General features: G+C 39.1%; 1 protein-coding gene across 15 annotated transcripts in view; it reads left to right on the top strand.

Moving 5' to 3' along the window:
* The window catches only part of LOC131246600 (uncharacterized), a 94,934-nt gene that overhangs the window by 38,891 nt on the left and 30,185 nt on the right, over positions 1–25,858 (top strand). For 9 of the 15 annotated variants that reach the window (XM_058246887.1, XM_058246885.1, XM_058246874.1 and 6 more), the window contains 4 exons: positions 1,575–1,703; positions 3,812–3,868; positions 8,336–8,380; positions 19,631–19,721. In XM_058246887.1, coding sequence (XP_058102870.1) covers positions 1,575–1,703; positions 3,812–3,868; positions 8,336–8,380; positions 19,631–19,721 — 322 coding nt within the window. The remainder of the gene's footprint in view (positions 1–1,574; positions 1,704–3,811; positions 3,869–8,335; positions 8,381–19,630; positions 19,722–25,858) is intronic. The other 6 variants (XM_058246889.1, XM_058246876.1, XM_058246877.1 and 3 more) reach the window with 5 other exon arrangements.

Below are 25,858 nucleotides of genomic sequence, written 5' to 3' on the forward strand. Positions count from 1 at the left end.
AACATAGGAAAATGGTGGATCCATCCATCCATCCATCCATGCATACAAACACACATTCATGATCCATCCAACAATCCATGCATGCATACATACAATGAATAACACATGCATATATGCACGCATGTATGATCCATCCTTGCATGCATGCAAACACTTGCACACATTCACACACACATACATAGATATATACTTCCATCCATCTAACCGTCCATCCGTCCATGCATACATACATATATACATCCATCCATCCATGCATACACATACACACATATAAACATGCATATCATCAAACAACCAAACACCCATAAAAAAAATTGGGATGGATTTTTTTTTTTAATAGATGGATTTTTTGGTGATATTGATATATTAGCGATATTATCAAAATATCACCGACACCTGGAATTTTTTATACCAATAGTATTGGTATTGTTGAGCTGGCGATACCAATAATATTGGCGATATTCTCTATAGTATCGCCAATACTCGGAACACTGGGCACAACATTGCTGTTATGTGGAGCAACAATATTATGCCCACTTCAATAGGGATAGGGATGATGACTTCCAGCTGCCTTGTAACTCCTTCTGGATGAGTCAGACAAGGTATTCCATAACGGTAATGGTGACCATAACAGCCACCACTGTTACCTTTACAATACGGGCTGTGACGGTACCTTTACAATACGGGCTGTGACGGCTCTCTCTCTCTCTCTCTCTCTCTCTCTCTCTCTCTCTCTCTCTCTCTCTCGTTTTGAAAGAAAAAACCCAAAAAACCTGTATCTACCTCGTAATGTTGAAAAAATATATATGAAAAACCTGTATTTGCCTTGTAACAGACCATTACAGGGCTATTACGGCCTTTGTAGGGGCGTAACGGGCCGTTCATGGTGGTTATGGGTCATTTGCCCCCCGTAACGGCTTTTATGGTAAGTCAGAGGAGTATTGTTGGTTCTTTTTGGTTTTTGGATGTATTTTTTTGTTCTGTTACTTGTATTGAATTGAATGAGGTTTGAATGATTTGAACTCATCTTAGATATAATTGCAGCATCTTTGTCTAATAGCTTATAGTTTGGGCCTCTATACATAGGAACCTATTTTGCATAGTAGTTTTTGGTAACGCTTTGGGTTCTGAGTGTGTAATCATGTGCCTTTTAACATATGCTAAAGTTTCATTGAAAAATCCATCATTTTCCTAATGTTTCCCCAGTGTTCCCTGAGATTGCAATAAATTCCCCGATACATGCAATATTTGCCACGAGATATTGATATGTTTCCGTCTCTTAGTGGTGCGATAAATGATGTGCTACTGATGCATAATGCATTGCCTATATTCGTTGGCCAAAAATATGATACAAATCAGTGTGTATCAGTAGTGTTGTTGCCATATTACGTTGAATTGGTGTGAATTCTTAGAAGTGAAAAATATTAAAACTAACAGACAGAATAGATACTGACTGAACTACATGAAGGTGCAACTGTATTTTTTCTCTTATGTGTGCTCTTTCTTGAATTACTATTGTAACCAGCTCTCTTGTGCATTTGTTAGGTGCTAATTTTATAGATTTGTTATTGTAGATGATGCTATCTACAATCCTTAATGATGATGTTGTATGCACTCTGCAACCTGTTAATCTGCCGACCCGAATAGAGAGGGATAGTCTTCAAGATTTTATGCAGGTATCGGCATTTGAAGTTTTTGATAAGGTTCTTTCTCCGTTGTTATGACACCAATAGTTACCACTGTTACAAATTGAATACTATGTGTAGTGAATTGACCATCTTGTTCCAAAGAGAGAGACCTGCTGCATATAAGTTCAATCTTTGTGTCTCATTGTTATTATTGTTTTGTCCTCTTCTGTCACCGAGTTTTATTTTCACATTTGAAAGAATATGAACATGACCATTTGATTTAGTCAAATCACATATCATGGTTTTTAACCGCCCCTAAATAGTTGGGACAAGGTTATGATGACGACGACGATGATTTATTACAATCCATATATAAATTAGCATGCACTCTAAATTATGGAATTACTTGATTGCATAAGAGTCGTGATATTAAATTTGAAATTTGGATCCATAGTTTTGTTGATGTCTAGAGTTATAATAGGTTTGATTGTATGCATATGTCTATGTCTGTTGATGGATTCTTCCTGCTTACACCCTTCTATACTTTTAACTTGCTTGCTAATTTTCGTTGAAATCATTGCCTTTCAAACAAAAAAAAAAGAGAGAGAAAAAATAGAGAAAAAAAGAAAAGAAAAGGAAAATGTTGTGTCGGTGTTGACATTAATACTTATTTCCTAATTTGACTCAAATTCGACCAAGTAGCACCACTGTCTCAGCACTGTGCCCAGCAGGACCCTCTCACCCTTTATCGCTCTAATTAGCGTTGTCTTAACGCGGAGTTCATAAGGTTAACCTTGTTACTTGCAAGAGCTGCTTTCAAAATGGAAAGAACTTCCACCTGTTTTTATGTTTTACCGTAGTACATGAGTTCCCATTGCCATCATGCCTCTCTCTCCATATCTGTAGGAGCAGAATGGTGTTGCAATTAAAACTTGGGCTTCCCACTAACTCATATATTCATGAGCATTCCATCAATAGTCAACTGACATCAACCAGGCATTCTCCTCAGCTAGCAGGAATTACACCAGCCAATCATAGCGTTATCGTACATGCAGTCTGTACTGAATTCAAGAGATCTGAAGGTGGGATTTATTGCAACTTGTGATTCCTCCTAAAATAGAAGCATTTTTCAGCAAAGAATGTTATTGATGTGAGGAAATAAGTTTTCGATGTATAGACTAAAGCAAAGGAAAATACACAATAGCTGATTAGTACACATTTCTTGTATTATCAATAATGTCATAAAAGAAATGTGTACTATTGGTTATGTATAGACAGTTAAGATAGGTTCAGTGATCTAAACCCTTGATCTGTTGGTCCCCGCCAAGGATGGATCATTTCCCAAAATTTTCTTGATAAAACAATCCTAGTGTTTCACTTTTTGATCTGCAAACAAACGGTTGAGAGAAATACACTGTTCACAATCAACTAAAAAAGGCAAAAGATCATGCTAGGATCTTCCAATCTGAGAGATTTTGCAGGCATAGTTCATCCACAATGGGGCCCAACAGAACATGTCTAAATTCACTTACCCATGGGCTCCGCTTGTACAAATGGAAAAAGCCAAGTAGATTGTATATGCTCAGCCCTAGGATCATCTAATTCCTTTATAGGGAAGTATTAATCTTTGCCCAACCATAAACTTATTAGAATCGTAGCTCAATGAAATCCACACAAAGAAACATGTTCAAATAACATGTAAACTTAAGAGACATAATATTTGGTTACTACCAAGAGCTTCATAATGGAAATGATTTCTGCGTATTCATTTGAGTTTAGCATACTAACACTAGTTCCCATTACCATCATGGCTCTCACTCCACATTTGTAGGAGCAGAGTGGTATTCCAATCACCCCTTTTTCTCCACATTCATAGGATTCATATTGTTTTCCAAGTAAATACTTAATAAATGATATGCATGATTATGAAAGTATCCAGCTATGTTGAATGCAAATTCTGTTTGCTAGAAATGATGTTCTTGTTCTAACTCGAGCATTTGCTATTTGACCTCAACATATCTCTAAAGATTATATTAATGGAAGCATTCCACATTTTCCTTTTCATGGGAATTTACTTTCCTGATATTTTCATGTAATATTGATTATTATTATTTTTATGTTTCTTTCTATTGTAATTTAGTATTTTATCTTATGGAAGCTCACTTGAACTGATATTTATGTAGCTGGAACGACAAATTCATTTGGCAAAGGCAGTCAACAAGATCTCTATTTTCTCCCAGGTCTGTTGGAAAAAAAAAAATCATTTATATTAATTTCTCTAGGGAGGGTTTCATTAGAGAAGACTCTTCAAATGGAAGCTTATCCTTGGAGGTTGGATGGGTGAATGAGAATAGGGGGGTCCCTCTTTTGTCTCCGTTGTTTACTCTCCTGGGGAAGGAAATGTTGTAGCCAATGGTTTGGCTCCAATTTTTGTTGATCAGATACTCCCTTGCTTTGTTGTAAATATCTTTCTTTCCTTTTAGTAAAATTCTCTTCTACCCTTAAAAAGAAACTAGGGAATTAATACATAGTTGCATCGCCACATTATGATTTATAATAGTTTTCCACAAGCATGTGCTTAACATTAGTTTGTCTAATTCAAATCTACGGATTCTTAAGGGGTTGGAGAAGTTCTTTTATCCAAAAAAATCTCGACTTGCTGAGTCCCTTATGCCATATTTGAACAAGAAGCAAAATTGGAAGGTTGTAGGATTGCGCCAAGTGTTAAATTTCATATTTTATCAACAAGAATGAATTTAATGATATTTTTTTTTTTTCAAAAAAAGAATTTATTGATATTCTGACACAAGGGGGCAGTTTCACTTGTTCTAGTAACCAGGAAGCTTAATGAAATGCAAGCTCAAAAGATTCTCGATATTGCATGTGTACGAATATTTTCTAGCGTTACATCTTGCATACCTCCAAAGCCTTTCTGATGACCATTCAATTCTTATTTGTACATCAGGAATTTCTGTTGGCTCATCCCATATGTGGTTACAAGATGTTTACTTTGTTAAGTGTATTGAGAAATGAGTGAAAGAAAGAGTTGCTAAGGGTGTGAAGGGTTTTGTTTCAATTTTTTTAATGCCCGAGCTTCCTTAGAATTAAAATCTTGGAATGTAATAGACCAGTGTTCAGGGTCTTAAAGGAGAGAATCCAAAGCATTTGTGGAAATTGTGAGCATATGCGAGTTGGAAGGGTGGCCTGTGTTAGAAAGCTCATGGGAAAGACATATCACCTAGGGATAAGAAAAGGAGTCCAATGATATCCTGAGCTCTGAAGAGATTTCTTGGCCTAAAAAATCTAGGGCGATATGGACTTCGTTGGAGGGATAAAAAAATATATAATTGTTTTGTCGAGTGTCAATGGGAGGAGAAGATTTACATTTCCAAACTCAAGGCAGGCAATATTACAACAGAAGATCATGCTGGAATTGAACAGGCATCTGTGAACTAAAAACTTGTCTGATAAAGAATCCTACAGTAGACCGCATGTAGGAGTTGCTTTGAACTCCAGTTTGGAGGAGGAGGCTATTTCTTCAAAAGTGTGGTCATATTCCATCTAATAAAGTGGAAAATGGTCCAAAAACCCCAGGGGGAGAGGCTCCTATATTTGGAAGGAAATTTCCAATTTTGGAGAGCAACTGGTTGGTGTGGTAATAGTCTAGTCAAAGTGATGTGTTATAAGATGGGAAGTGGAGTATTTTGGGAGGATTTATGAGTGGTGGAAGGTCTTCTCATGATTAGATTCTCAAAATTATACACTCTTTCATCAAGGAATGTCCCATCCCATTATGAGTTTTTGGGGGCAAGGATAGTGTGGAGTTCTGTTTTCATAAGAAATCTTTGTGACAATGAAGTTGAAATGGTGGAAGATTTCTTGGGGTTCTTGATGAGATTTTATCCCTCTAGATAATGTTGGCGAGAGGTTTTGGGCACCTTTCTCTCATAGAACCTCTGATTCCAAGGACTTCCGCCAGACCTTTTGCAAATTGGCTAACTAAAGCCGCCACGTGCAAAATTGTGGGGAACCAAATCTCCCTGTCGTGTCTGTTAAAAGTATAGTTTTGCATGTACCTGTGATGAGCATACTGGGAGGATTTGTATCATTGATTGAGTTCTTATGGGTTGTAATATTTCATTTATTGTGGTTTTACTTTGTAAGAATCTATGATTATATGAGAGAGAGATCATTTCTCCTCTTTTATGCTATCATGTTTGTGCTATCAGAGCAACAATCTTGAGATAGTTAAGGCGAAGACTTTGGCAAATGCTCAGTATGAAGGATCTAGGTCCCCTAAAATACTTTCTCGAGATTCAGGTGGCTAGGTCAGGATGGGTGATTTTTATATCTCAGAGGAAAATGTGCTCCAGGGAAAGGTTTGCTACATTCCAATCATGGCTACTTGAATTTGAGTGAGTACTGTGACACTGACTGGGCAGACTATTACAGATAGACAATCCACAATTGGTTATTGTAACTTTGTTGGGGGTAATCTTGTAACAATGAAAAGTAAGCTGTAGTTTCTCGTTCATCCATTGAAGCAAAATGTCATGCATTGGTACTGCAGCTTATGAGATTATTTGGGTTGTATCTCTGCTTCTAGAAATGGGATTCACTGCTCCTTTACATATCCCCTTACATTGTGATAATCAAGTTGTGATTCCTATTGCCTCTAATCCTGTTTTTCATGAGATGAAAAAACCATATCGAAGTTGATTGTCACTTTGTGAGAGAGAAGATTGCTTATAAGTTCTTGCATACTTTGTTTGTTCACTCTGAGGGACTGATATGCTGATATTCTTACAACATCAGGAGAGAGATAACAATTCTGATTCCCCCTTAGACAATCTCTCTCATTTTCCTTTTTCTCTAAGATCATGTGTTAAGTGTCAAAGCTTTATGTTCACTTACAACAACTATTATGATTCAAACAATTGCTAATGTGCAATGTCACAATTTGTGACATTAAATTCATCTATTGGCAAGAAGCTGAATCAAGAGATCATCCTTTTTCTCATGTCAAGGCGTCTCGAGAAATTCATAAAATGTTTTTTAATTTTTTGGTTATTATTTGGATTATCCGTTAGTCAGTTGTAGAGATCATAAATTTGTGGTCAAATGCACCATTTAAACCAGGAAGAGCTATGTGGGTGATGCTCCCTATTGCCTTATGCGGGGCATATGAAAAGAGGGAAGAAAGGTTCTTCAATAATATGTGGACGCATTTATCTATGCTGGAGGATAAGATAAAAAATTATGCTTGCTGAATTGGGAGCAGTGTGCTACTTCTCCAAGCTGGACTTGAGGTCAGGGTACTACCAGGTGCTAAGTTCTGTGGTAGAAGAGCCGAAGATGATGCCTGTTAGGACTCAGGAGGTATGGAACCTTTTAAGTTCTCGTGATGCCCTTCAGATTGATTGTTAAAACAGTGGAAATGTCGAAAGGACAAGTGTCAATTTCAATAGCGACTTTTTACACTAGAAACAGCGTAAAACACACATACCCGTGAAAAAAAAATAAAAAAAAATCGATTACCTAAGGAATTCTTGTCTATTCGAAGGTTGGAGTGTATTAGAGTTGTAGAAAAGTTATTGTGACTGTATTAGTACTAAAAAGGTGATTGTTCAGTGGTACCTCGCCCCCTCCCAGTGCATATGTAGACACAAGAAGGGTGAAATTAAAGTTGAGACTTGAAGGATCTCCATTGGCAATCCTGATAATTAATGGGTGGGAAGAATAACCACAGATGACGGCTTGATAGTTGATTCCCATTGCTTTCCTGCGTCCTGTTGGGACTGGTGATGCTATTCAAGTGGAGTTAAGATCCATTAAAGGTGGATGGAGCCATTTTTTAATTCCTTTGTGTGGGAAGAGTAATTAGAAATGGTTCCGGCTTGACTCACATTGTTCAGGTCCTGCTGTGGTCAGTGTTGCTATTCAAGCAGAGTTAAGATCCATGAAAGAAGGATGGAGCTGTTTTGTTATTCCTTCAATGCCCCTCTTCTGGTGGAGGATTCAAAATGGTCATTTCCTTGGTGTCTAAGTTTGAGCATGTGCTTGGGTTGATTATAAATGAAATTATGGCTATATCTAATTGCAAGTGGGTGCTGTTCAGGCATTTGATTAGTGAGATATTTGGCAGATTGTGTTGCAAAGGGGTCTCAATGTTTGCCTTTTGTATTGGTAACTCCCATACATTACCTTGCATGATAAGAGACTTGTTACCCCTTTTCATTAAGTTGCAATTTGTTACGAAAAGGAGAATGCTTGTACTCTGTTGCCTTCTAAGTTCTAACTGCTCAACACTCAGCCCCAAGTATAGGTGGTCGAATAACTGGCTTATTAAAATTTCCCTTATTTTTCATAGGCACACAACAATCACATAATACTCCAAAGTGACATTTCCATTTCATCCACCCATGCTTATTTGACTGGAAATATCTTCATCAATGTTTCCATCCTTTTTGAGTAATAGAGCTAATGTAGTGAAACAAATCATTTTGTGGGCCTCAGCTCAATAACTTGATTCCTACAAAGGATACTCTCCTTTATATGTTGTGAGGACTTGATTTGAATGGGGCTTGGATTTGAGATGTATGCTTTATAATTTTCATTTTGAGTTATGGTATTTGCATTTTATCAATAAAGAAAAAGATTTATTCTATAAATTTTCTTTTCTTATTTCCTTCTTTATGGTCACACAGGGAATACAAATAATGTCTAGGACTTTTCTTGGCCTAATTAATCTGGTATGCACTCTAACATTTCTTTTGAGCATTTTTATTATAAGTTATTTCAAAATGTTTATTTTTTCCTTTCTTTTTTTTTTTCCCCGAAAAGTTGGAATAGAAAATAACTTGGCAAGCATTATGTTCTGTTTATTAGATTCATTTTTAAGTAAAAGAGATCCAATAGGTCTTTTAACATCCTTATATCATGTAGGTTTATATGGTTAATTAATCCCTTTTGCGCAAAGTATCACTCTTCCTAGCAGTTGTCAGTCATGAAAATTCTGTAGAACTCTTGCATAAAGAAACATTTTTATATGGCGTCAGTGCCACAAGCCCATTTCTTATGTGTGGATTTTGCGAAGTGTGGGGTCTGTTTCGAACTTTGGATAGAACAATTCAAAATGTGGACATGGAAAACCCAGGTGGAATCCTATGGGTAGGAAAAACTGTGGACATGAATCCAATTTATGTTGTTTCTTTTACACAGTTGATTTTTGTGTTGAAGGTCTATGATTAACTGTGAGAGGCGTCTCTCATTACCGTGGAAATGCTGTCTCGACTCTCAAGCTGCCTGCTGATTTTATTAACCTAACATGCTTAGATCAGATCTCTAGTCCAACCAGTTAGACTATAAGTTACTGTCCAACCAGCGGATAACTTCCAACATTCGTATGACATTCAACCTGTTCAATAGGTTGGCCCCATCATGAGGATCACCTTTCATAAAACTCAACAACCACTAATTGAGTGGGCCACACTTATCTTTTGCTATTTGTCAATGGCTGATAACTTTTTATATGGTGTGGCTTACTTGATGAGTAGACCAGGCTGATTTTGGCGGTAGGCAATCCTCATGGCGGGGCTACCTATTGTAAGGGTTGGATGTCACACTCCAAACTCGGAAAACCGGGCTCACAAAATTCCCGATCGCCGAATCCAGCGCCAACAACCTCTGTAGTACCCCATTCTCGGCTCCTAGCACCTATATATCAGGTTTCGATCCTGGGATCTTACAAGGAGGATTTTCAATATGAATTTGTTTCATAATAAGCATAACCCACGAACAATAACGAGAACACCATCACAAAATTCACTATGATAAAAAAACCTTTAAGTACAATGCATAAGGGAAATACAATATCAATATCAAAAGCTCCAGAAGATAATTGCATGCTCTAATCTCAATGCTGTTGCGGCGTCCTAGCGTCACCTGCACGCAACTATCGTGCATAAGCTTATAGAAAGCTTAGAGGGTGGTGTAAGTGTGTGCGCAAGGTGAGTGCCAAGAATGCAATATCAGAGTAATGCGGAAATATGCTGATGAGTCCATGAATGCTATCAGCCGTACCAAGGCTATGCGATGCAAGACATGAATGCTATCGGCCACACCAAGGCCATGCAATGCAAGGCATGAATGTTGTCAGCCATACCGAGGCCATGCGATGCGAGATGCAACTCAAGCATACCAATCCTCATCTGAATCCACATAATAATATAACTCATCTCTGGAATATCACCGGGGTCTAGTACACTCCAAATCAGATTGCCACCCCATTGCGCGCAACAAGGTGAGTGAAAGAGACCTCACTATCCGCCTCGCCGGTAGTCTACCAATATCTACCCGACACGTCGATAGCGGACCCATTTCTCGAGCTGGTCAAACTCAGCCTAGCTTTGCTCCCTCATCTCGGGTGGGTAAGGCCACACCTCCTTCCAACCCACCACGACACAGTGGGAAGCACTGCCTCCTGGAATTCTGCACTTGGCGCCCATGCATTCACTTGATATAGACGTTGGAGCAACCTCTTGGTACCATAAGGGTTTAGGGAATTTCACCCAGGGACATCTATCGCGTCCCATGTAGAACTAAAACATTTCCGGTGTCTAATCCTGCCATCCACGATATGCCTGTGGAGGCTACGGCCCTGATGTCGCTAGGGCATAAGTAATCATAACACACAATGTAAAATGCATGAGTCACACCATCCAATCATGCATCAATCCTACGCGTACTGCGCGCTCATGTAGGGCTACTCTATCTATCAGGGAGTCCCATAAACAATCTGCCCAATGACATATGCTATGATCAATCACTTCTCATAACAAGCATGCGAATGATGCGTATGGGCATGTATCATAATGCTATGCTAACACATACTCAGTGATAATCGGCTTATATATATGGCGGGGTCCATAGAAGGACAGCTGATCCAAAACATGAAGGTCAATCCTCAACTGTGGATATACCAAATCTGACATCATAGATCCTACCATCTACGGTAATGGTATACTCTTCTCATGACGAGGATGGGCCTAGGAATAAGGAATGGGCTTCCTTGCTTGTTTCGACACGTAGCAAACTGGGCTTCCCAATGGGCCCGATATGCACAAGGTGGGCTCTATGACCTTGGACAAATCTACAAGGCATGATGGAAATACTGGCAATAATGGGGGCCCAACGGTTTGGGGTAAGCCCAATGAGGTGGGTCATGTTAATATTAATGAGGGCCTAATGAATCAGGATAGCCCCATAGGGTGAGATGGATGATAATAATAATAGTGGGGGCCCATCAATTTGGGTTAGCCCACTAAGGGGAGATGAGAATGGGCCTAACAATGGGCCGTAGGGAGGTTACAATGTGGGCATTTAACCACTATTGCTCTTACAATGTGGACATTTAACCATCATTGCTCCTAAGGCATGGCCCATTTAGAACCTATCCTATGGGGGCCCATAGGCCTAATACTTGCTAGGAATAGATGATCATCATAAATGTTATCACATACATCATGGTGGAGTAACGCATCACAATTGGGCCTCATCACATCATAATGGGCCTCACACAAGGGCCACATATACATCATATCGGGCCTCACCACATGGGCCTCATCATATGGGCCTTATATACATCACATTGGGCCTCATCATATGGGCCTTAAGGGGCAGCCTATGATTTGGTACAAATGGATAATCAACATGTGTAGGAAATACATCAAGGTGGGCCTCACAGGTAAGCGATATGGTCCAAAAAATATATGGACAGTGTGCTTACAATACACACATCAAGGTGGGCCTTATGCATCACAAAAATGGGCCCCACCAGCTAGATAAACAATGCATACATCATGGTGGACCCCACCGTCCAGGGACTAGACGGTGCGAGTACAAAACATCATCACGTGGGCTCCACCGTCCAGGGATGGACAGTGGAGATACAACACAAATATCAAGGTAGGCCCCACCTCACACGTGCAGCACGTGCAGGGTGCGTCCCACGTCCAGAAAACAGATGGATAATGTGGATGTAAAACACATACATCAGGTCAGGGCCCACCATCCAGTCCCTTGCTGGATGGTGCTGGGTACACACGTGCTGGGTGGGCCCTATAGATGGACGGCGTGGGAGACATATACATCAGGTGGGTCCACACTTGCGTGGCCCACCATCCGATCAAGCTGATATTTGCTTTCTCCTTCGTCTAGCCAGCTGCTGGACGTCAGTAAGGTGGGCCCCACGGGCGGTTGGCATGGATAAAATACATACATCATACAAGGGGTCCAAATGGGTGGGCCACCCATCCAGAAAATCATCCTTGTGTTTCCCCTCATCCAGATTGGCCCGAAAATGGGCAACAAGGTGACCCCAAAAATCTGGATGTGTGGGCGTCCCATGTTTGGACAGCAACATGCATCAAGTGGGCCATCATGCAAGGGATCAAGAGAGAGAGAGAGAGAGAGAGAGAGAGAGAATCGGCCATGGGAGGGGACTCCGCCACTATGAGCCCCTCCAATTACATCAAAACCACACATCAAGAACTATACATGGGTCCCATGCATTGCATGGCCCTATTAAAAAAATAATAAAAATTAAAATTAAAAATAAATCTGAGGTGGGGATGCCATCCCCACCGTGAGAAGATCAAGGTCTAGATGACCCATCATGGCCATGTATTAAATCAAAACATCATGATGGGGTCCATGGAGAATGGCCCCATCATGGATCATGCATGCAACAAGGATGAGCCATTGGCCACATCCAAGGGATCAAGTAAGATCTCCACCATTGATTGGTGGGTCCTACATGGTCCCATGCAATAAAAACCAAAGATCTAAGAAAGGAAAGAAAGATCTAGTCCTAAACATGCACCCACCTTGGATCTTCGACTTCTTCTTCCATCACTAGGTTCCAATGCTCCAAGGGAAGAGATTTCAATGGTTGAGATGGGTTGGGAAGGGTTGGATTAGGAGGGGTAGAGGGTGGAAGTTGCTGGATTTTAGAGATGGGTTTGGACGTCCATGGCTATTGCAAGGGAGGAATGAGAAATGAAAGAGAGAGGGAGAGAGATAAGAGAGAGAGAGGTGATAGTTTCTAGGCAATGAGTGGTTGTGTAAGAGGCATGGGGGCTAGCAATGAGTGCATGTAAGAAGCATGGGGCTAGGGGTTAGGGTAGGGTGATGTCACCCTAGGGGTGACATCATCCTAATGATGGGTTTCTAGGAAAAAGCAACAACTAGGATAGGTGGGTCCTGCAATCAAGCGATCAACGGTCGGGATAGAGCGCGGGCCACATCTCACGATCTAAGAGTCGGATTAGCACACGAGACGTGGCGTCAGAACCGCGACAACACAGTTGCAATGGCATAGGTCTTAGGTTGAGTCGGCTCGGGTTTACAGGCTGCGACATAAGGTTGCGGGCAAATGATATCTATAGGTCACGGGTCGCCGAAATTTGACCGAGAGGACCGCAGGATCCTACGGAACAGAACGGTACTAGGACACAGGCCTGACATTGGATGTCACATCCACTTGCTAGGTTGGAAGTTATCATCTGGGTGGACTATAACTTGTGGTCCAATCGGTTGGACTTGAGACCTCTACCTCGATTAATTGCAAAATTGCTATATATATATATTTAAATATCTAATATCAATGATTCAATAATAAATAAGATTATATGAGCATGAATCTAATGATGAAACAATTTTATATTTATATTTATATAACTATTTTACCATAAACAACCATAGTAATATACTGGTGTAGGTCCATAAGATGTTAATGCATGAAGTATAAAGTGAACTCATAAGTCATAGGTGATAAAGTGGTGTTAAAGCCCAAAGGAGAAACATTAATACAAAATATTGCTTATTCAATCACGTCACCACTAGAAAGAAAATTGTGTTGCAAAGGAAAGACAATGCCAATGAAACCAATGCCTCATGTTTGCTCAGCAACACCAAAAATAGGACCAACATGTGCATCATCACCATCACCATCATTGTCATTATCATTTGTCCCGGTTTTGCTACTAATCTTTCCTTGGGTCAAATCTTTTGTAACCCTCTCATTCAAGACAACTGCATGACTCTCTTGTTCTTCCTCGCTTAATGCTAGGTCGTGTACCTTGACTTCCTCACTATTCTTTTCTACCTATTTTTACCTTTATTCCAATGAAGGTAAAAGTGGGTCCTCTTCATTATAGATGTTGACCAAGTTTATTAGACATAAGTCGCCTTCTCCAATCAAGTTAAGTCACACTCTCCGCATTTTATAATCTTTGCTTCATGTTGTAATGCTTATAGGCAAGCCGATCCAATGTCTTGGCTTGCAACTTACTCCTTTACTTCGAATGTGTTAACGGATGTGGAGATGTGGGCCGTACTACTCTATGACTCGCCTAGCTTTATTTTTAGTTATTTCTTCGTAGTTCGTATCATTAATATAAGGGGGAGAGGTGTGCATCCAACCTAACTCACCTTTCCTCTCTTCTCCCAACTTTCTTATCTCTCTTCTTTGTTTTGGATGTTGTAAATGAAGTGTGGGATGCATTATGAGAGATGTATTCATCTTATAATAACATCTCTTGGATGTATTAGTTATTTGAGGAAATATTTGAGCTTCAACAAGTAGATTTTATTATCATTATTTTTATTTTTATTTTTTTTGGGGGGGGTGGGGGTGGGGGGTGTTGAATGTGCATCAACCTTATTCTACTTATTTGGAGAAGCAACATAAAAAACGAGAGGAGTTTGATTTTACTTAAAATGTAAATGTGAACCAATTCATGCATATATTTTGGGTGGCAAGGATGTGCCATCTCTGAATAAAGTACATGCTCGCCTCCGATGTGTGTCTCTTGGCTTTAAAAGTGGAGGCAATGACAACTCTGCTTTAACATCCATTATTAGTTGAGGCCGAGGTGGTAGTCATGGTGGTAGTGGCAATCAAGGTGGTCATGGTGAAGGAGGAGGAGATTGTGGACTAAGGTAGTGCACCCATTATGGGCTTCGGAATCATTTTGCTAGAAAATGCTAAGATATTCATGGATACGGGTCTTCTTGATACTAAACCAGTTTATACACTAATGGATCTGAATCACAAACTGGTTAGTGTTGAATGATATATATTTGAAGACCTAAGGAGATATACTAGATTGGTTGGGAATATCATTATTTAACTATCACTTTGTTGGACATATCTTATGTTGTGAGTGTGGTAAGCTGGTTTATGAGCTCTCTAAGGGTTCCTCATATAAATGTAGTTGTTCAAGTTTTGTGATATCTTAAAGGAGCGCTATGATAGGGAATTTTGTATAGATAAAACAATCGTCTTCAGATCATATAGGGTATTGTAACGCAGATTGGATAGGTCTTTAACAGATAGGCGGTCCACTAATGGGTACTGTATGTTTGTGGGAGGAAAATCTAGTCACGTGGTAGAGTAAGAAGAAGAGTGTTGTGGCCCAAACATGCGCTGAAGCAGAATATAGAGCAATGGCTCATACTACTTGTGAGTTAGTGTGGATCAAGAAACTGCTGCAGGAAATAGAGTTTGCAGTGAATCTACCTATGCAATTGTTTTGTGATAATTAAGAAACACCCCTCATCACAAACATTCTGGTCTATCATGAGAGAACTAAACATATTAAAGTCAACTATCACTTCATACATGAGAAGGTTTTCAGTGGAGAAATCTCTACGTCATATGTCCGATCTCAACTCTCAAGATCAACTTGCCGATGTGTTCACCAAGGCCCCTAGTCACAGCCAGTTTGCACGCATATACTCCAAACTTGGCATCGTCAACATCTATGCTACAACTTGAGGGGGAGTGTTAACGGATGTGGAGGTGTGGGTCATATGACTGTACAACCCACTTAGACTTTGTTTTGATTTATTTATTATTGTTATTAGTTGTTTATTTTGGTTTGGGATGTGTAGGTAGTTTTCCTTTTGTTATTAAGGGTATTTTTATCATATTGACTTTTTATTATTAATATAAATGGGAGGGGGTAGGCGTCCATCCCTAACTCACCTTTCCTCTCCTCTCAATTTTCTTTTCTCTTTTCTTTTCTTCTCCTCATTTTAATTTATAATTTTGTAGAATGAATGAGTGCAAAACAACTCCAGTTCCTCTCATGGCTAGAGGAAGTTATTTGACTCAACTTTCACTACTTCTATTTTGTGAGCCTTTTCACTTTATCCAAAATAAGGCCACCAATCAGCTTTGTAGAAAAAAAATAAATTTATATGCATGTAATAGTAATACTATCAAATACACCACTCTACATCACTAATAAAACAATTTCTACAAATACTTAATAGTAATAAAACATCAGTGTTTTTAACCGGAAGTGTTTGAAAGATTGTCTTTTGTGCAAGTGGATCGGAGAAGTTGCCCATGTGAAGTCCATATATTTTCAACTGTGGACAATATACCAAACCATTCATATAATTATAAACTCTAAAATAACAAAATATATACATAATGAATAAGTAATGACCAATAATGATGGACTTGTACTCACTCTGTTTAGCACGCCTATTTGTTGACTAAGTCAGACTCTAATTTCTTCATCACATCTTTTAACCTGACATGAGTCTCTTCATCCTCAACAAACGATGTAGCATACCGGTATCTTGGATTTAAATAGTAGCATACATTACAGTAATGACAACAATTAAGGACTTTAATGATTACATCATAAAAATAACTTAGTAAGTATTTAGAACCATGATCATGATCCTCTACATGTGATGTGTGGCCCAAATGCATCATTGGGATTTGGGACAAGGCTACGACGATGACGATGTTGATGAAGTTAATCAAATTAGGATTTTTTTTTAGTATGTTCTTGGTTGATTAATATATTGTAAGTTGTCTGCTTTGTTCTATTCTTGACCACAGTTTTATTTGTTGAAGATTGTTCACAATTTAGGCACTCTCTACCAATGATGTAACTGTGCCTCACCCATGCCTTGCCTTGATGACATGGTACTCATCTCTATGGATTGAACGTCCAAGACGATAGATATAGCTTTCCTGTATGATATTGCCCCTTACTAGCTAGAGCATCTAGATGTTGCTATGGTGGGATGGACCGCAGGCGATTAATGATTCCAAATGCCTCTTTGATATGTAAGGGCAATGGAACTTTGAGTTTTATGATCTAAGTTATCATAGTTTAGAAAATTGATATTGTTTGATGTAATTGATGAAGATGACGGTGTCTTCTTAGCTTGAAACCTTGAGATACCACACTAAGTGTTTTTCGGGATCATGGTACTTTGTCTCTTGTATTTTGATGGAAATTGGCATAGTAAGTTAGTAACAAATGGTGTCAACATGATTGGTGGACATTGATCCTATGGTGAGTTCCATCACACAGATGACTTGCATGGATTCTTTGGAGTTTGGTCAGAGGATTCTTTCAAAGACCCTTTAGCGTGCTTACCTTGAGCCCGATTTCTACTGTACCACGTCAAACTTTGGAGCGAAGCAATAGAGTTCTTTGGACTCACTTGATAGATCCAGGAAAAGTAACAAATCCTCATAATAGAACTCCATAGGCATGGAAAAGGGTCAGATTTTGGACTGACCCTTGGTATGGAACTTCTCCCCTCAAAGGCTCAGATTCTAGACTGACCCTTGGTGTAGAACTTCTCCCCTCAAAAACTCCTTCCCAACCCTAGCTAGACTTTGCTCCAATCCTGATATTCTCGTCTCTGATTGTTTTTCCTCTTCCGAATCTGGTGGAGTGTGGACTCCACTCTTTCGGAGAGACCTTAAGGACGATGAAATTACAGATTTTTCTTCGTACTTCTCTCTCGCTCGCAAAAGTTCAAGCTTGACCCTGATTCCCTAGATTCAGTCTCTTGGAAGCTGGGAAGAGGAGGTGTTTTCTCTGTGAAGTCTTTCTATGAGTTCATCGCTTCTCCCCTAGAGCCTACCCCCCTGAGCTGTACAGGACCCTTTATGGTCTTCTGGGGGCCCTTAAAGGTCTGTGCCTTTGCTTGGTTGGCTGGAAGGAGTCGAATCCCTACAATCGACAACCTTGAGAAAAAAGGATTAGTTCTCCCAAATTCCTTCTCCCTTTGCCTTCAAGATGCAGAGTCTGTCTCTCATCTCCTCCTCCACTATCCATTTGCTGTTGTTGTATGGTCAGGAATCCTGCAACACACGGAGATCTCCTAGGTTTTCCTGTATGCCATTGAATGCCACATTAGATCTTGGGAGGTTGGCGGTTGTCAGAAGCTCAGAAAGAAGAGGTGGCGGCTCTGTCTTCTCGCAGCCTTTTGGGCCTACTGGATTGAGAGGAATAACTATTGCTTCAACAATGTTATCAGACCAGCCCGAGGGGTGTTGTATATGGTCTTTCAGTCTGTTAGAGAATGGGCCACGGATTGAGGTCAATGGGTTTGGGTTGGGTTTGAGCGCTTAGCTCTTTTATTTTTCTCTCCCTGCTCCTTGGTAGACTTTTAGTATAGGTCTCCCTTGTTTCCCTTTTCTTTTTCTTTTTTCCTTTTCTCTTCTTTTTGGTTCTTTTTCTGGTTTTCTTGTTCTCCATTTGGCTTTTGCCTTCTCTTTTATAATATTATCATCTTTCAAAAAAAGAAGAAGAAGGCGTAATGTTGCAGATTGAATCAGTGAATAGAATATTGTGGAGAACAATGATACCAATTGTTGCTGCCTGTTACGGTAAATCTTTCGTACCTTCACTTCTCTCCCAATAGTGTTGGTTGTTGCGTAATACAAAGATGATCTAGAAACTGGACCTCTAAAGCTGGTGGAATCAATGTTCAAAATATCAGTATCATGTTACGTATCGCATCCTTAGGATACAGATACGTATCGGTTATCGAACGGGATATATTGTTTGTATCGGGTAATTTATCCCACTTTTTGGGAAACATAGGAAAGCATTGGGAAAATGGTTGAATTTTTCAATGAAACTTTAGGAATTGTTAAAAAATATATTAATACACACTTTTAAATAAAAATTTTTTTTAAAAAGAAGTGCACATAATAGGTTCCCTTTGTATAGGGTCCTAAGCTATGCGTTGTCTAAGTAAACTAATGCAACTATATTCAAATTGAATGCATAACATTTAGAGTGTATGTAATCATCATTTCATCAAACACTCCTAAATACTTCGAAATTAGTCTCAATTTACAGCTAGTTGAAGGGAAATTTCGAAAAACATAAATAATATTTAAATTTTTTAAATTAATTTTTAATTAAAAAATAATTTTTATTTTTCAAAAATTGACAAAGACTTAACAAATCAGTAGATCAACCGTCATACATACTTGATTTCATGTTTGGAGTGCGACATTGCAAGCAATTTGGGAGAAAATGGGGAAATTTCAAAATTTCTCCAATTTTCCCCTAAATCAGACCACCTACACTCAAATTTCGAAGTTAGAGTGTATGTGATAATCATTTCATCAAATATTCCTAAATACTTCGAAATTAGTCTCAATTGATAGCTAGTTGAAGGAAAATTTTGAGGAAAAAAAAAAAAACGTAGAGAACATGAAGAACCAATGGATATCGAAATCAAATCTCCAACTTCATGATTTTTCATGCAAAACATGAAGAATCAATGAATTTATAACCATTTGACATTGATTTAACATAATTTCAACAAGGAAAAAGGGATCTAAAATTGAAAATTCTCACCGGATCAAACATTTGGGATATATCGGCACAACATGTGCGTTTCGTATCGCACGGGTGGGATACAAGATATATCGTGGGACATATCAGTCGATATCGTCAATATTTAAGACATTGGGTGGTATATCCTTCTATGTCTTATCCCTTTGATTTGTTGTGTATACAACAAGTCAAAAGGGATGCTAAATACTGTATGCCTACATCTCATTAATAGATTTATGTACTATTCCGGTTCTTTTGTCATATTCTGTTTAACTTTATCAGTTTGTAATTTAAAATATCTTAACTTTTTTCTTTGTTATTCAGGACATTATGAATTGGCTAGAGGAGGAAATGCGAAAAGATCTTTCAAAACGATTTAAAAACAAGTTGAACTCTTTTTTCTTGTCAACCAGTGGTACGAACATTTTTATAATTCTGAAACTCATGACAGTGGCTTTATATCTTGATGGTATGTAGATGGAGGTGGATGAACTCATAAATACTGCATGAAGTGCACCACACAAACTCCTGAGCTTGTGGATCATCGGTTCTATTAAATATAATAAAATTAGACTTCATATTTATTTCTGATAAAGCCTCCTTGTGGGGAGCAGACTTAACATATTTCTCTTAGAGAAGTCCTGGTGCAAACCTCCGGGAGGGTATTTATGTCATGCTTACTGTCTGAACATCTTCAAGTCAGAAATTGAAATCTCTTTGAAGTTGGACTATTATTGTTTAGCATAAAATAAACTTCTGCATTATCTAGATGTCATCTTTATATCGTGTTGGACTGTTTTACCATGTTCAGAAGCTGGGTTAGAATGCCCTCATGTGCTCAAATATTACTTAGGCCTGAGAATCTTTACTTGTGTGCATCTGATGTATGTCAAGCTATAAAAAACACTAACTTCCTCTTCTTCTTCTTCTTCTTCTTCTTCTTCTTCTTCTTTTAAATTCATTTTGTCTGAACACAGACTATGTCAAACAGAAATGCCTTACATCTCTATCTTACGTACAGATTATCAACAATGCTTTGAGCATACCTATACAATTGTACTAGGTTATGAAAGACACATTTATACGAGTTGTTCGGCACCCCCGAAGGTGCATGATTTTGGGGCCTTTGGGGATTGAAATACAGGATTTGAAAACAGGGTTAGGTTTGGCACCCCTGAAAATTCTGGATTTCAATTCCAACTGGATTTCTAGTTCAAAAAAACCCTCCCTTCCAATTGAATTGTGGAAGGGTACAAAGTTGTTTGGGTTATGGATGGGTATGAGAAAGTTGGGTTTGGGAGAAGACGAAGATTTGGGATGGGAGAATTAAGAATCTGAAGAAAATACTTGGATGGGGAAGAAAAGAGAAGATGGTGTGGGGATAGACGGAAACATTTGGGATGGAAGAATTAAAAATCTGAAGAAAATACCTAGGCGGGGAAGAAAAGAGAAGATGGTGTGGGGATAGATGGAGACCCCGCACCTCCGTTGATGAAGATTAGCCTCGTATCAATCTTCCTTTCAAATCGCATGGGAGTATCTTCAAATCGCATGAAGATGGGAGAAGAAAGCAAGAGCTTTTCTCTCTCTTAAAAAAAAAAAAATCATGAAATCCAATGGGAAAGAGGTCACACGCCCCCCTCTTTTTATAAATCCAAGAAGTTTCAAAAAATACAAAAATTGTCTTGTGAATTTAAACGAAAATAGCCATAGTCTAAATAAAATCACCTAAAACACTCATAAGTATCCAAATATAAAATAATAAAAAACTAAATCATAAAATATGATAAAGTCTAAAACTGATGTGGACGATCAACGATCAATGGCCTGATCATGTGATCCATGTGATCTAATGACCCGATCGTCGCGTCCCTCCGATCCAACGGTCTGGATTACTCCATAAAGTAGCCCATGTGCATCTTCCTAGTGTGGGGTCTTCCAGACGCTTGCACCATGCACATGGGTCTTTAACACGATCACAGGTACTCACCTAGCCACAAGGAAATCGACGCGGCCCTCCTCCTCTGATACGTACGTAAGGGTGTACGTGACGTGATGTCCTCATCAACAACCCTTTTTAGAACCTAGAAAAAAGCTATGTTGCAAAATCTAGGATTTTGCCTCCTCTCTTTAAGGCATTTACACTCATTCACACCACGATGATGAGATCCTTAAAAAATCAGGCTTATGCAATCATTATGTGGGCCACACCATAGAAAAAATGACAATCACCCAAACAGAAATATGGGGTTTTGGTTCAATTATGAAATTAGTAGGGCTACTGTCTTGTGGGTTACTTGATGCTTGAAATTGCTTTATTTTTTTAGCCTAGGTTATTTTACAATAGCTTAGTCTAATGATTGTCTTACATGTTGATGTTACGCACGTATGTCATATTAGATTATTTGAGATAATTTACATCATCGCATTCCATGAATATTCAAAAGCATAAGTCCAAGAATTCAAAATCAAAGCCCAGGTTGCCAAACTCAATTTCTGAATTCCAAGATTTTGATAATCCAGACTACTAAACACAAATGGAAATCCAGGATTAGAAAACCAGGGTTTGAAATCCATGCTGCTCATGCAAAGACATGGTATACACTATGCATTAGTCCATATAGCTATGCCCTATGTATTGGTACACACACATGATTGCCTCGAAATGTTTATAACTCTCACTTGAGTATAATCTACAATTGAGAGAGCCAAGAAATGTTTACTGAACATGGAGTGAGGAAGTGAAGTTGTTGTATGATGAAGCATCAACAAATATCAGCTTGGATGAACTGCGTCCTACCCAGCTCGGTATCCTGGCTGGTTTGTATCACTATCCTGATGCAACGTAAACCCAAGATCAAGTATTACGTGGGCATTCATTGGACGCACTACATGGAAAAAAAAAGAAAAAAAAAAAGAACTGAACTTGTGCCTCAAAAGATTTTGAATGATCCGATTATCAGTAAACATGCCATTCATTCCTTTTGTATCCTGAATTGACACAGTTTCCTCTAAACAATAAACTCAATGCTGAACCTGATGCATGAATTTTACTAAATTTTAGTTTGTATGTTGAAACCTGATGCACGGTTTCCTCTGATGTGGTTTATGCATGGGGACATTCATCATAAATTCTTGTTCCAAGGAAAATATATGCAGGTTACTTCATTTCCATGAGGATAACTGTCAAACAACCACTTTCTCTAAAAGCTCAAGCTGTTAGAGGATGACATGTCAATGCATATCAAGGGTCTTTAACAGTCCGCCGCACGTGCGGGGTGGAACTCCATACGGGAACATACTAGGCAAGGGTGGAGGGACACTCACAACTCACACCATAAACGGCCCCCCATGGGAGAATATATTCCGGTAGCATATTTGCTACTTTCGGGATTCGAACACTTGACCTTCCGCTTTGATTCCATGTTAAACAACCACTTTCTCTAAATGCTCGAGCCATTAGAGGATGGCATGTCAATTTATATCAAGGGTCTTTAACAATAACAACCAGGTGGTGGTAGAGGAGTGAAGAAAAAAGGCTAGAGTAAATCATGTTGTTGGTTATTGGATTGGTGTTTGGTGAGACTGGAAATGTAGGGTCTTTCTCTGTCTAATATACTCATTATTGGAAGGTTGTGATTCATGATGAGTGAAACGGTGAAAGCTTAAGTTCAATGGAAGTTGCCATCAATGGTTTGGTTGGAACTTGATCTTGACTGGTGTTCCCTTGGAAACCCAGGTCCCTTAGGTATTGGGAGTGTTTAGGAATGACAAAGGGTAGGCTGTGATGGCTTATTGAGGGCTTTGTTATGAGGATATTTCTAACAAGTAGGAAGCTTTGGCACTTTACTCAATGCTAATGATCGTGCTACCACCGTTGTTTGTTCATCATGGGATGTGATGCTTATGTCAGAGATGGTACTCTCATCCACATGTGCCTCTAAAGTACATCTACATGCAGGATGTAACAACTCCCTTGGTTGGGGGTTGTGCCGCCCTACCTTTTGATCGATGCACAATTGGCAGGACCGGGACCCGTCCTGGTTATTTATGTTGAAGTGATAGATAAAGATTGAAATGCCATTCTGCAATGGTGGTAACACCAACAATTGCGTTTTGTAGAGATATCAGCTGTCCTAATATTTTTTATAGGTAAGGCAATTCCATCTCCAGTAAAAGACCATGTAGCTCCCTTTATAGGGAATCAAATCTGAAAGAATGATTGGATCTCCAGTCACATGCTTTGTGGCTCCAGTATCTGGATAACACGCAAAATCCGATGGAGATGATGTCACTCCCAAGGGATCAACCACTATTTTAAACAGAGTAAGGCGGAGAACTGTTGTTCATTGGAGCACCGAAGTGCTAAAGTTGTTCCCATTTGTTCGTATTTATTTTTTCCCCTGCTCGGTTGTTCCATAGTAGGTTTTTTTAGACGTTTTCTAGGATAAGAAGGAACCGCTATAATGACCACCACGTGCATTTCATTCGCTTCGATCTTCTCTTTTCTTGCTTTATTTCTCGTTCCTATGTCCTTTGAGGGAAGGTTTATGCATTTTTATGATTTCTTTATGCGGAAACTGGTGATTGAAGGGACTTCCACACCACCATTGAATGAGCCTCATCATGGATACAAGGCCCTTGGAAGCCTATCTTTTGTATATTGGTCGGATCCCTTGTAAATAACAATTGAATAGTGTTAAGGCCTCTACAACAAAAGTATACTTTGGACTTGCTTCATGTGTTTGTTTAACTTGGTGCTTGGCCAATGGACACTCCTATTAAGCAAAATCACTTGCTTCAATTGGATAGTGGGGACTTGCAACCTGATGTTGGGAAGCTTATATCTTTTGATTATCGCAAGGCCAAACATTGGCTATACGGTTAGTGTTGTTAGTCTGTTTATGCATATGCTCCATGTTTTGGTTACTCAGAAGCTGTCTTATTTTGAGGTACTTTAAAAAAAAAAAAACTTGGAATAGGTGTGTTATATTCAAATCATGACTACACTACATAATACATATATGTAAATGACTTGTATATCTCTACATTCTCTAGTGTGTTGGGGATGCAAATTAAGAGGTTGATACTCTTGCAAAAGAGGAAGTGACAAGGGGGCCACTCATTACCAGCTTCTTGACTCAATTCTCCTCCCTTAATATGGTTTCTTTGTATTTTTTAATAAAATGCTAGTTCCCAATCAATGTCATTATCATCATCATCATAGCCTTGTACCAACTATTTGTGATTGGCTTTACGAATCACGTTTCATGAATACATCCTAAGGCCTTGATGTGGTAAGTGAACAAGCATTTATATCTCTTCTCACCACCACAATCCAAGTCCTCTTAGGTCTTTCTCTCGTCTGTTTTTTTTTTTTTTGGCGTTCAACCCTAACAGATGTTCCGTTCCTTGTTGGAGCCATCCCCACTCTTGCTTGCAAATGACCAAACATCTCAATATGACTAATTCACCATTTTCTCTCTTATTGGGACTACTAGTAGATACTTCGTATGACTTCATTCTTAAATCCATCCATCCTTGTCTCCCTCACATCCATGATCCATCTCAACACCTCATCTCTGCAACACATAATCTCTATACCCGTTGCTTTCTAACTGCCCAAAAATTTACCCCATATTGCTTAACCAGTTGAGAACTACCACCTTCCCCTTAAGTTTCATAAGCATGCAACAATCACACAACAATCCATAGGCACATATCCAATTCATCCACACATCATTAATTTATTGGAAACGTCCTCAACAATCATCCCCTTTTTAGTAATAATAGAGTCAACGTAATGAACCAAATTGCATTGAGGAATCCCTTGGCCATTGTTGTTAAGTAAAGGGTTGCCTGTATAATTAGGGCTAACTGTATAAATAGGGCTGTCAATGGCCCAAAAGGGCGAATGCCCAATTGTCAATCAATCGAGAGGGGGGTTGGATTGGGGTGGCTGGTAGTGGAGAATTTATTTTTGAGAGAGTGGAAGCAGAAGGGAACTATATGAGTTCTTTACCAGATTGTAACTCTTAAAAATTATTGATATCATATGCATTATTGTAAACATGCTCGGGCCTGATCAGATTCGTGTTGGCCCTGTGGGCTTTTGGACACAATCTAAGCTTTTATTGTTTAAGAAATGGCTTCATTTTCAAGGCCTGGACATAGAGGAACCCAAGGCTGGCTAGGCTCAAAAGCCCATTGGGCCATCCTGACCCATTGAAAGATATTGGTTTTACTAATTTTCAAGTGTCTAGACTCAAGAGCCTTCCCCGCCCATCCAATTTAGTATTTGGCCCCTTTTTACTCTTATCGAACAACACCATGTCATCTGCAAAATCCATACACCTAGGGACCTCATCATGGACAGTTTGAAAAGGTAGGGGCCTAATACCGACCTCTGATGAAGATTGGCGGATACTAGGAACTCATTAGTCTCTCCCATGCTGTTAATAGTCTTGCAACAACACCTCTGTACATATATTTTATGACCTTAGTTGCACGATCCTTCTCATTAGGTGCCGCTCCCACTTCAGGTCACACATC

This window comes from Magnolia sinica, chromosome 5 (genome assembly GCF_029962835.1).
Source record: "Magnolia sinica isolate HGM2019 chromosome 5, MsV1, whole genome shotgun sequence".
Taxonomy (NCBI): domain Eukaryota; kingdom Viridiplantae; phylum Streptophyta; class Magnoliopsida; order Magnoliales; family Magnoliaceae; genus Magnolia; species Magnolia sinica.